At 44.6% G+C, this 12557-nt stretch overlaps 1 protein-coding gene across 1 annotated transcript in view; it reads left to right on the top strand.

Moving 5' to 3' along the window:
- ZYG11B (zyg-11 family member B, cell cycle regulator) overlaps window positions 1–12557 on the top strand; it is a 69622-nt gene that overhangs the window by 39652 nt on the left and 17413 nt on the right. Inside the window, exon 4 of the mRNA XM_054720547.1 lies at window positions 9151–9291. Coding sequence (XP_054576522.1) covers window positions 9151–9291 — 141 coding nt within the window. The remainder of the gene's footprint in view (window positions 1–9150; window positions 9292–12557) is intronic.

Here is a 12557-nt window from a genome sequence, read left to right as displayed (position 1 = left end):
TTCAAAATAGACTCGCCCAGGCCGTGATATTTTGTGGAAGAGCCACACTCAAGGGGCCAAAGAGCCGCATGTGGCTCATGAGCCGCAGTTTGCCGATCACGGATCTATACTAATAAAAGGATAATATGCTAATTAGATTGGGTCAACCAGCCATCTTCTGGACGTCCAACTTCCTTCTGGACAAAGCCATAGTGGTGGGGGCTGAGGCAGAGGCAGTTAGGGATGATCAGGCCAGCAAGGGAGGGCAGTTGGGGCCAAGATAAGGCCAGCAGGGGGTTAGGGGCAATCAGGCCAGCAGGGGAGGGCATTTGGGGGTGACCAGGTTGGCAGGGGAGGGCAGTTAGGGGCAATCAGGCCAGCAGGGAAGAGCAGTTAGGGGTGATCAGGCAGGCAGGCAGAGAAGTTAGGGGCAATCAGGCAGGCAGGCAGGCAGGCAGGCAGGCAGAGAAGTTAGGGGAGATCAGGAAGGCAGGCAGAGGGGTTAGGGCAATCAGGCAGGCAGGCAGGTGAGTGATTAGGAGCCAGTGGTCCCAGATTGTGAGAGGGATGTCCAGTTGGAGAGGGTGCAGGCTGGGTTAAGGGAACCCCCTCCCCATGCACGAATTTCGTGCACTGGGCCTCTAGTAATATATATAAAAGATGTGTGGCAGGAAGGAGCATAGTATATTCAGGGAACTGAAGGAAGGCTACTTGGATAGAACTCAACAGTAGAAAGTCACAGAGTGATGAAATGAAGTTGGAGAACTAGATGCCAGGGCAGATTTGGCAACATCACACAAGCCAGGTGTAGGACAATAAGAAGTATGAGGAACTTACTTAACAGCCCTTTATGAAACAAGCTAGGTTTCTAGTGCATGACTTGTTGATGAAGGGAGCACAAAAATGTAAATTACTATTTTAATATCACTTAAGTGCCTAACAAATCAGTCAGATAGTAAAGAATTGTAAAAATTAAAGGGCAAGAAAGCCCTGTGTGTTGGGAGTTGAGGAAGGATTTCCCAGAGGAGGTGAGCTTGACCTGCATCCTGAAGGATGACAAGAATGTGTCCCTGGTACATTAAGCCAAATAATCTCAAGGTAAAAATCCTATAAAAGTTGTGATCCAAGTTTGATTTTACAAATGCAACTGTAATTACTGTGAAATCTTGGCCCTAGCAAACACCGTTTGTTATCATTATCTAATTCCACCTGTGTAACTCTTGAAGCAGTGATTCTCAACCTTGACTACAAGAAAAATCACATGGTGTGTAAGTATGTGAGATGATGGTCATGTTAACTAACCTTACCATTGTAATCATTTCATAGTATATACATGCATCAAATCATGTTGTACACCTTAAACTTACAATATTATATGTCAACTAGAGGCCCGGTACACGAAATTTGTGCATGGAGGGGAGGGGTGTCCCACAGCCTGGCCTGGACCCTCTCGCAATCTGGGACTGCTGGCTCCTAACCACTCTGCCTGCCTGCCTGATTGCCCCTAACTGCTTCTGCCTGCCTACTTGATCGCCCCTAACCACTTCTGCCTGCCTGCCTGATCGCCCCTAACCACTTCTGCCTGCCTGCCTGAATGCCCCTAACCACTTGCCTGCTCCTAACCACTCGGCTGCCTGCCCAATCACCCCTAACCACTCGCCTACCTGCCTGATCGCCCCTAACCACTCGCCTGCCTGCCTGATCACTCCTAACCGCCTCTGCCTCAGCCCCCGCCCCCGCCACCGTGGCTTTGTCCATAAAGATGTTCAGAATGACGTCCGGAAGGTTGTCGGCTATAATAATAAAAGCATATTACGCTTTTATTATTATAGATTATTCTTGATAAAGCAAGAATAAAATTTTAATTGAAAAGAAATAACCTGGGCCAAAACCGGTTTGGCTCAGTGGATAGAGCGTCGGCCTTCGGACTCGAGGGTCCCAGGTTCGATTCCGGTCAAGGGCATGTACCTTGGTTGCGGGCGCATCCCTAGTAGGGGTGTGCAAGAGGCAGCTGATTGATGTTTCTCTCTCATCGATGTTTCTAACTCTCTATCCCTCTCTTCCTCTCTGTAAAAAATCAATAAAATATATTTTTTTTAAAAAAGAAATAACCTGGGCCCTGGACAGTGTTGCTAGGTAGTTAGAGTATTGCCCTTCGATTCTCAGTGAAGGGCACATACCTGGGTTGCAGGTTTGATCCCTAGCCCCGGTTGGACTGCCCCAGAGGCAGTCAATCGACATGTCTCTTTCACATGGATGTTTTCTCTCTCTCCCTCTCTCTCCCCTCCCTCCTTCCCTTCTTCCCTCTTTTCTACTCTCTCTAAAAATCAGTCAAAAAATATATCCTCGGGTGAGGATTAAAAAAGAAAAAGAAATAGCCTGGAAAGCTTGAACAAGTAAATCAGAATCACAGGGAGGTGGAACTCAGGCTTCAATATTTTTTAAAACTGAGTAGGTGATTAATATGCAGCCAAAGTTGAGAATCATTGTTTTAAAATATTTTTTAAGATAAAGATAATTGGATCTTTGCCCTTTATTCAACTAAATACAACAATTTATGTTCTTTTTACATTATTTGACTACTGATTTGAAAACTGGAAAATAACAGGTCATGTTAAGGGAGGAGAGCTGATGTTGCCATGTCTCGTTTTGTAGAATTGTCTAACTTAGTAAAGTTGATGAAAAACTTGTCTGAAATAATTGTCTTAGTATTGTGATGCTTTAAATTAGTTGAGACTGGTTTTTTGGCTTTACATTCCGAGTTTTTTAGGTCAGACTGAAGGATGCAAGAAAGAGAGACAGTGTGACTTCCTAGAATTCTTTATAAGGCATTGCATATATGGTACTTTGAGTGGTTAGTTATAAGAAGAGGTTTGTGGGGATTTGGGGGTGGGGGGGACTTTTGCATTTATATATATACTAGAGACCCAGTGCATGATTGAATCATGCACGTGTAGGGTCCCCTACACGCTTTCGCTTTTCGCGGTGGAGCTGGGTGCCTGTCCCTGGTGCACCAGGCCTTTCAGAGGCTTCTGAAAGGCCTGGTGCCAGAGCAGACTGGCACCCAGCTCCCACCCTTTTGATGGTCCGTGGCCACTGAGGGGGGCTACCCCTGCGCCTCTCAACGGCCGCTGAGGGGGGCTGCCGCGGACACCTGGCTACCCTGCCGTTGAGAGGCGCAGCTGAGTGTCCGCGGCAGGCCCCCTCAGCGGCCGCGGATCTGGCCGTTGAGAGGCACAGGGGGCGGGAGTCCCACCCCCCAGCCTCCCGCCGCTCAATCGTGGGCGTAGTGGAGTGATGGTAATTTACATGTTACTCTATTATTAGATAGGATACTAGAGGCCCGAAGCATGAAATTCGTGCCAGGGGCTCAGCCCTCGCAGCCCTGACTTTGTCTGGAAGGTTGGTTGTCCAGAAGGACATCCGGTCTATTTAGCATATTATGCTTTTATTATTATAGATTACTTATTTTGATCTCTTGACTCAATGAGAGGGAATGGTTTTCTTAAGGCTCACAACTAGATGACATCAGACCCTGCCCCTGTATCCTTGGACTATTTGATTCCAAATTATGTATCCTTTCCACTACATGTCATTGTCTCTATTTGAGTATCTTAGTTCTTTCCTCTCACTTTCTAGTCCCAACACAGAGAGCTTTCTTACTATAGAATTTCCAACTCTGTCATCACCATTTCCCCACTCAATTTGCTCTTTTGTCACAATCCCTTTCTTGAACCTTCTATTTCTCCACAACTAGGATTCTTAAATTTGTGGGTCACCTCATTCCCAGACTCTGGGGTTATCTACCTAGCAGTGGTCCCCATGCAAACTTGAGGCTATATTTCATATAAGATATTATAAAGCTGTTTGGAATCAACCAATTGTGGGTAAATGAAGTTTGACTGAAATTATTGTTAAGTAATTTCCCCCTTACAATCTTTTTTGTGATTCTGATTTACTTGTTCATGCTTTCTAGGCTATTTCTTCTTTTTTTTTTTAATCCTCACCCAAGGATATTGTTTTGACTGATTTTTAGATAGAGTAGAAAGGAGGGAAAGAAGGAGGGAGGAGGAGAGAGGGATAGAGAGAAAACATCTATGTGAAAGAGACACTTGATTGACTGTCTCCAGGGCAGTCCAAATGGGGTCAGGGATCAAATCGGTGTCTTTCCAAATGTAAGAGAATGTAAGAAAAGGTTCAGAGTGATTAAAAAGAGGTGAACACTTGGAAAATTTTATTATTCAATTACTGCTTATATATGTGAATACATAGTCATGACCAATGTGTATGCATGTATATTATACATAAACTAGAGGCCCAGTGCACGAAATTCCTGCACTGCGGGGGACTATACCTCAGACCAGCCTGCACCCTCTCCAATCTGGGACCTCTCGGGGATCGGGCCTAAACAGGCAGTCAGACATCCCTCTCACAATCCAGGACTGCTGGCTCCCAAACGCTCGCCTGCCTGCCAGCCTGATCATCCCCTAACCACTCCCCTGCTAGCCTGATTGATGCCTCACTGCTTCTCTTCCGGCTCATTTGCCCCCAACTGCCCTCCCCTGCCAACCTGGTCACCCCCAACTGCCCTCCCCTGCCAGCCCGGTTGCCCCTAACTGCCCTCCCCTGCAGGCCTGGTCACCCCCACTGCCCACTCCTGCTGGCCCAGTCTCCCCTAACTGCCCTCCCCTGCAGGCCTGGTCACCCCCAACTGCCCACTCCTGCTGGCCCAGTCTCCCCTAACTGCCCTCCCCTGCTGGCCTGGTAACCCCCAATTGCCCTCCCCTGCAGGACTGGTCCCCCCAACTGCCCTCCCCTGCAGGCCTGGTCACCCTCAACTGCCCTCCCCTGCAGGACTGGTCCCCCCAACTGCCCTCCCCTGCAGGCCTGGTAACCCCCAACTGCCCTCCCCTGCAGGCCTGCTTGTCCCAAACTGCCCTCCCCTGCTGGCCTGGTCACCCCTAACTGCCCTCCCCTGCCGGCCTGGTTGCCCCTAACTGCCTGCCCCTGCTGGCCTGGTCACCCCCAACTGCCCTCCCCTGCAGGCCTGGTCCCCCCCAACTGCCCTCCCCTGCAGGCCTGGTTACCCCAACTGCCCTCTCCTGCAGGCCTGGTTGCCCCCAACTGCCCACCCCTGCTGGCCCGGTCACCCCTAACTGCCCTCCCCTGCCGGCCTGGTCACCCCCAATTGCCCTCTCCTGCAGGACTGGTCCCCCCAACTGCCCTCCCCTGCAGGCCTGGTTGCCCCCAACTGCCTTTCTCTGCAGGCCTGGTTCCCCCCAACTACCCTCCCCTGCCGACCTGGTCGTTCCCAACTGCCCTCCCCTGCAGGCCTAGTCCCCCCCAACTGCCCTCCCCTGCAGGCCTGGTCGCCCCGCCCCTAACTGCCCTTCCCTGTAGGCCTGGTCTCCCCCAACTGCCCTCCCCTGCAGGCCTGGTTGCCCATAACTACCTTCCCCTGCCGGCCATCTTTGAGCACATGGGAGTGGCCATCTTGTCGACAGTGTGAGGGTCAATTTGCATATCACCTCTTTGTAATATAGGATAGTTTTTAAAATATTTTGTAAAGAAATAGCATTTTTATTTCTACAATCTTACAAATGCGCGGTATGTACCCTTGTGTCACTTGGCATGCATCGGTACTATAGTCTAGTTCAGTGATGGGCAACCTTTTGAGCTTGGTGTGTCAAACTTGGCCAAAAAACTGAGCATAACTCGGGTAGTGTGTCACTTTGAGGAAAAAACATTATTTTGCAAATGTTTCATCCTCAGGAGCAGCAGATGTTTCATCCTCGGCCACGTGTCATCAGAAATGGCTACGTGTGCCGAAGCCGGTTTGGCTCAGTGGATGGAGCGTCGGTCTGCGGACTGGAAGGTCCCAGGTTCGATTCCGTCAAGGGCATGTACATTGGTGCGGGCACATCCCCCGGTGGGGGATGTGCAGGAGGCAGCTGGTCGATGTCTCTCTCTCATCGAGTTTCTAGCTCTCTATCCCTCTTCCTTCCTCTCTGTGAAAAATCAATAAAATATATTAAAAAAAAAAAAAAAAAGAAATGGCTACGTGTGTCAGTGCTGACACACGTGTCATAGGTTCGCCATCACTGGTCTAGTTTGTATTAGACCTTGTAGCATATCATATCAATGGTTGAAATGTCAGTCATAATGCAGCCCTTCATTTCCTCAAAGCTGCATTTCCTTTCTAAATACTATTTGTTCATATAAAACCCATTTTCTGAGTAATATATTTTTTAAGTATTTATTTTTCTTTCATCCTGCATAATGTTACTGCCAAAAAATACCTGTCTTCCAACTTAATGAGGTTATATCTTTCTGAATGACAGGGTTGTTGTGTTGTTTTTTTTTTTACATGTTTTTAAACCTTATTATAAAATAAGATGGATACAAAGACTGTAAATAACAAATGTATACTGTAGTGAGTGAAAATAAGGTGAACACATTTGAGACCATCACTCTGTTAATAAATAGAACTTTGTCAGCTACCCTGAAGCTCTTCCATGTGTCCAATTCTGATTACAACTCCCTCCTTCTCCACAAAAGTATCTCTATTCTGACTTTATAATAATAATCATGTCATTGCTTTTTTTATATATAGTTTTATGACCCAACTATTTATCTCTAGGGACTTAGTTAGTCTTGTCCATTTTTTCAAAATTTTGTCTTTTGAGTACCTTTTAATTTACAAGTTCTCTCTCCATCCCTTTCTTTTCCTTATGATTTGTCTATTAAAGAATCCAGCTTTTTTTGACTTGTAGAATTTCCCTCAATCTGGATTTTCTTGATTATATACTCTTGATGCATATTTCCCCGTGTTTGGATTTTATACAAATTGGTAGTTAGATTGGGAAACTTAATCACACTCATGTTTGATACCTTTGGCAGGACCCTTAAGGTGTCATGCTGTTTCATTAAGGAAGTATATAATGTCTGGTTCGTTATCTGTTCTGTGATGTTAACAGTTGTTGAAACTTAATACCTAGTTCCATTAATTCATTGGAGATTATGGTGCTATTCTAATAATTTCTCTTTCACTTATTAGTTGGATTACTTTTATAAAGAGCCACTTCTTGTTACATACATTACATACATTTGGTTACCCAATGGTACATGAACCATAGTTTAAGTGTATTAACCTTTATAAATGGGAAATTCCTAGATGGTCTTAATTTTTAACAGAACCTCTTGATGCTGAATGAGAGCTTAATAAATCTTGGAAAATTAATTTATACGTTTATGTGATGAATACTTACTGAGTTCTTACTGTGAGGCACACATAATGCCAGCTGTTGGGATACAGTGGTAAATGGGTCAGTCTAGTTGGGGGAGGGGTGGTTATGATAATGGCTATGAAGATGTTTCAGAGGGACCTGACTTAGATTGGTGGGTCAGAGAAGGACTTGCTAAAGAAGTATTATTTAACTTGAATTGGGAAGATTGAGTAGAAGAGAGGAAGATTTCAATGAGAGGATATTATAAACTAGAGGCCTGGTGCATGAAAATTTATGCACTGGGGGGGCAGTCCCTCAGCCCAGCCTGCCCCCTCTCACAGTCTGGGAGCCCTCAGGGGCGGGAGGCAACCCAGTGATCAGGGGAAGGCGACACCCCTATCACAGCTCTGTTGCTGCCACGCTGACAGTGCAAACCTTGGCCGTCCCTGGTTACTTGAGCCTCGGGCGGCCCTGGGCGGCTGCGCAACCACCATCCAAGGCTTGCCTGAACCTTGGGCCGGCCCTGGGCGGCTAGGGGCTGAAGGGACTGGGGGACTCCAGAGTCAGGCACGCAGAGCAGCCGGACCTGCCTGGGGGCGGGCCAGGCCATGCCGCGCGCCTGCCGCTCCGGCGGGGCTGAGAGTACTGGCCGCCGCCATCTTTGAGGGCGTGACAGTCAATTAGCAATTCCCTCCTTATTGGCTGTGGGCACTGCCATCTTTGTGAGGGTGTGATGGGCAATTAGCATATTCCCTCTTTATTAGATAGGCTACCTAGAGGCCTGATGCACGAAATTCTTGCAAGAGTAGGCCTTCCTTCCCCCAGCAGCCGGCACCAACTTCCCTCTGGCACCTAGGACTCTGGCTTCCCTCCAGCCACTGGCAGGCACCCAGGACCCGGACTTCCCTTGCAGCCCCGGCTTTGTCCAGAAGGTCGTCCGGAAGGATGACTGGTCTAATTAGCATATTATGCTTTTATTATTATAGGTGATTTTTTCCTGGGAAAGAGCTTGAGTTATTGAAAGATCAGGAAAATAGCCCATATGGCTATAACATTGTATGTTAGGGGGAGAGAGTACCTTAAAAGGTAGATAAAAGCCTAATCCCAAGGCAAGACCTTATAGATCAGTGATGGGCAACCTTTTGAGTTTGGTGTGTCAAACTTCGCCAAAAAACTGAGCATAACTCGGGTAGTGTGTCACTTAGAGGAAAAAACATTATTTCGCAAATGTTTCACCCTCAGGAGCAGCAAATGTTTCATCCTCGGCATGCGGCCGCCTCAGCAGCCGTGTGTCATCAGAAATGGCTACGCGTGTCAGTGCTGACACGCGTGTCATAGGTTCACCATCACTGTTATAGATAGTATTAAATAAATTGAGATTTATTTTAGGTGCAATGTAGAAAATTTTACCCACAGGCTTATAGTAGGGTCTGAGTCTATCCTATATATTAAGAGAGGAATATGCTAATTATCCGTTACACCATGAGGTGTAACGACTGACCACGTAACGATCAGATCACAGATCTGCAGATGGTGGGGGAGTGAACTACAAGCGGGTGGCAGAGAGCTATGGGACAGGGCAGGGCAGCAAGCCAGTGGGAGGCGGAGAGCTACAGGAGGGGGCAGGGCAGCAAGCTATGAGGGGGTTGGGGGGAGGTACAGGAGGGCAGGGCAGTGGGCAGAGAGCTACAGGAGGGCAGCAGCGACCTACTGGTGCACGGATTCGTGTGCAGGGCTACTAGTCTAATATATATCTCTATCTCTATATATCTCTATCTATCTATATCTCTCTTTATCATATGTGCACCTGCATAGGATGACTATTCTGATTTGTTTTAAGCCTTACATAGCTATCCTGGATGCCATCTATACAAATGATGTTTGGATAGAGAAAGTTAGGGGGTTGAGAAGAACCTAAAAGCTAATTTTCTGGCTCTGTTCAAAGGTGTCTGGAGAAGCCAACGAAACTCAGATTGCAGAAGCATTGAAGCGGTACAGTGAACGAGCATTCTTTGTCCGGGAAGCTCTATTTCATCTTTTTAGTCTGACTCATGTGATGGAAAAAACAAAGCCAGAAATTTTAAAGGTAAGAATAAGAAACTGGATATGAAAAATTTATCTGCCTGGATAGATGATGGTTTTGTAAAGAAAACTGGTGAAAATATGCATTTAGCCTTTGACTTTTTTTTGTAATAGGATTGATGATGTATGACTTTACTTATTAGCAGTAAATGAGAAAGAAAGAAGATAGTTGCATAATGTTTTTGAAGTTATATAGCAGTCTCATTTAGCAGTATGAACATTACTTCCAGATGATATTTAACTACCTAAAACCAGTGACCAGTGTGATATTTTCTCACCAGTTGTAGTTGAAAATGGAAGTATATCAGGACACTGCAATAGATATTGGCCCTGTATTGCTTCGGTATAGGCTCTTTTTAGAAATACAACATTGGAATTGCAATGCCATTTATAAACCTCCTGTGCTTTCCATGCCATTTATAAACCTCCTGTGCCATTTATAAACCTCCTGTGCTTTCATAACTAAGCCATGTTATTTTAACCAAGACAGCTTTTAAAGGGCAAGTAAGAAAGATTCTTAATTTTGTTGATTGCTTAGGGCAGTGTTTGTCAGAATGTGGTCTTTGTCTACCAGATGTCTGGTATATTGCCTATTTTAAAAAGCAGATTTGTGAACCCCACCCCAAGAAATTTAGATTCAATAGGGGAAGTGATGGGAAGAGATTAACCAAAGAATTTATATGCATATCCCATCCACACAGACGATAGGAAGGTGAAGGCCTGGGGGAGAGGAGGGAACCGGGAAGAGAAGGTCAAAAGGGAAAAATGAGAATATCTGTAATACTTTCAACAATAAAGATAAATTTAAAAAAGATAATCCTTATAAACATTCATTTTTGAAACCAGTGATTATAGGAGTATATTATATTTGGTACCTCATTTAGTGGGCACCATAATCCCAATTGATAAGTTGTACCTTCTATTTTATATATTGTATAACTGAGGATCTGTGAGGTTTAATAACATCAAGTTAGTGGCACAACCAGAAATGACTTAATCTTCAGGGATCTTACATTTTGAGAATGGTGTGCATGAATAGGAACAAGTACATTTCAGATCCTAGGATATTATCCCCAACACCTATCACCCACTCCATACATACCAGAGGATATTGGCACTTGGCATATGCCTTATCTATTTATTTTTTTTTTAGCACCAAAGGACTAGATCTCTAATCCTGATCTGAAATACTTATTCATTCATTCATTCATTCATTCATTCAGTGAATGATACAGAGAGAAAATAATATAGGCAGTAATTTTAAGAGATTTTGCTACAAAGGGGAGCAAAGGAAAAAAGGTGGTAGTTGGCTGAGGAAATGGGTTTGTTTTTAAGATGGGTGACAAACTAGCTTGTTTATATGATGATATGAATGACCTATTATAGAATTTTTAAAAATATGTATTTTTATTAATTTTAGAGAGAAACATGAATGTTAAAGAGAAACATGGATCTGTTGCCTCCCATGTACACCCCGACCGGGGAACAAACCTATAACCTGGGTATGTGCCCTGACCAGGAATCAAACCAGTGACCTTCCAGTATAAGGGACGGCACTCAACCAATTGATCCACACTGGCCAGGGCATCTACTGCAGAATTTTAAAATGGTGTAAAAGTGAGAGGGGAGAACAACTGAAACAATATCATTAAGTAGACAAGGAAGGGAGGATCTAGGACATAATGGAGAGATTACCTTTAAACAGGAGCCCACAGAAATCATTTATGGTAACAGGCAGGAAGGCAGCATGTGTATATGCTGGTTAGAGGGTACATGTGGTAGTGAGAATCTGAAGTTCTTTTCTGATTGCTTCAGTTTTCTCCATGTAGTTGGAAGCAAGGTCTTCAGATGGTAATGAGTAGGAAGGATTTGTTGGGGGTTGATTAGAGAGGGAAAGGTAGGAAATAGTTATCAAGGCCAGAAGGAAGTGAATGGATTGATTTTATTGTGCTCTAACTAGCATTCTCAAGGAACTGAATGTTGGAATTTGAAAATGGCTTGAAGTGATTTCTGAAAATAATTTGCTATTCATTTCACCCAGAAAACCCTACAAATCAAGGTTCAAATCTTTGTGTTCCCTTTAAGAACACTTGTGAAATTGCCCAGGCCATCAAGTATATGCAGGCCACCAAGTATCTGAAGGATGTTACTGTACAGAAGCAAATGTGTGCCATTCTGTCTTTTGAATGGTAGAGTTGGTATGTTTGCCCAAGCCATAGAGTAGGGGAGGATGCAGGGTCAATGGCCAAAAAGAGTGCTAAATTTTTCCTGCACGTGCTTAAAAATGCAGAGAGTAATGCTGAACTTCAGGGTTTAGATGTAGGTTCTCTAGTCATTGAGCACATCCAGCTGAACAAAGCGTAAGATGCGGCGCAGAACTTAGAGTTCATGCAGATTAACCCATAGATGAACTCTCCCTCCCACATTTAGATGATCCTTACTAAAAAAGAGCAAATGGTTCTTAAACCAGAAGAGGAAGTTACATGGAAGATAAAGATATCCCAGAAGAAACTGAAGAAACAAAAACTATGGCTAGGGAGTAAATTCAGCATAAAATAAATGCTAATAAAAGTAAAAGTAGGGGGAAAAAAGTAAGTGAAGTTTAGTCTACTGCCATATCACCCTGAACATGCCCAATCTCATCTGAAAGTGGTTAGCCTCTGCTTTACTTTGTTCAAGTCTTTAAGAATTTATTGTGTTAACCTTATAACAGATACTGTAGTAAGTCTTGGATACACAAAGATAAATTATCTGAATAAAAAAGATTCATTAGTCCTTTTTTTTAATTTCTTTATTGATTAAGGTATTACATATGTGTCCTTATCCCTCCATTAGTCCCCCAAACCTACCCCCACTCATGCCCTCACCCCCCTGTTGTCTGTGTCTATTGGTTAGGCTTATATGCATGCATACAAGTCCTTTGGTTGATCTCTCCTCCTTACCCCCACCCTCCCCTACCTTCCCTCTGAGGTTTGACAGTCTGATCGCTACTTCTCTGTCTCTGGATCTGTTTTTGTTCATCAGTTTATGTTGTTCATTATATTCCATAAATGAGTGAGATCATGTGGTATTTACCTTTCTCTGACTGCCTTATTTCACTTAGCAAATGCTCTCCAGTTCCATCCATGCTGTTGCAAATGGTAAGAATTCCTTCTTTTTTACCGCAGCATAGTATTCCATTGTGTAGATGTACCACAGGTTTTTAATCCACTCATCTGCTGAAGGGCACTTAGGCTGTTTCCAAATCTTAACTATGGTGAATTGTGCTGC

This window comes from Eptesicus fuscus, chromosome 9 (genome assembly GCF_027574615.1).
Source record: "Eptesicus fuscus isolate TK198812 chromosome 9, DD_ASM_mEF_20220401, whole genome shotgun sequence".
NCBI lineage: Eukaryota > Metazoa > Chordata > Mammalia > Chiroptera > Vespertilionidae > Eptesicus > Eptesicus fuscus.
Note: the sequence above shows the minus strand (reverse complement) of the source record. Positions and strands in the feature narration are given on the sequence as shown.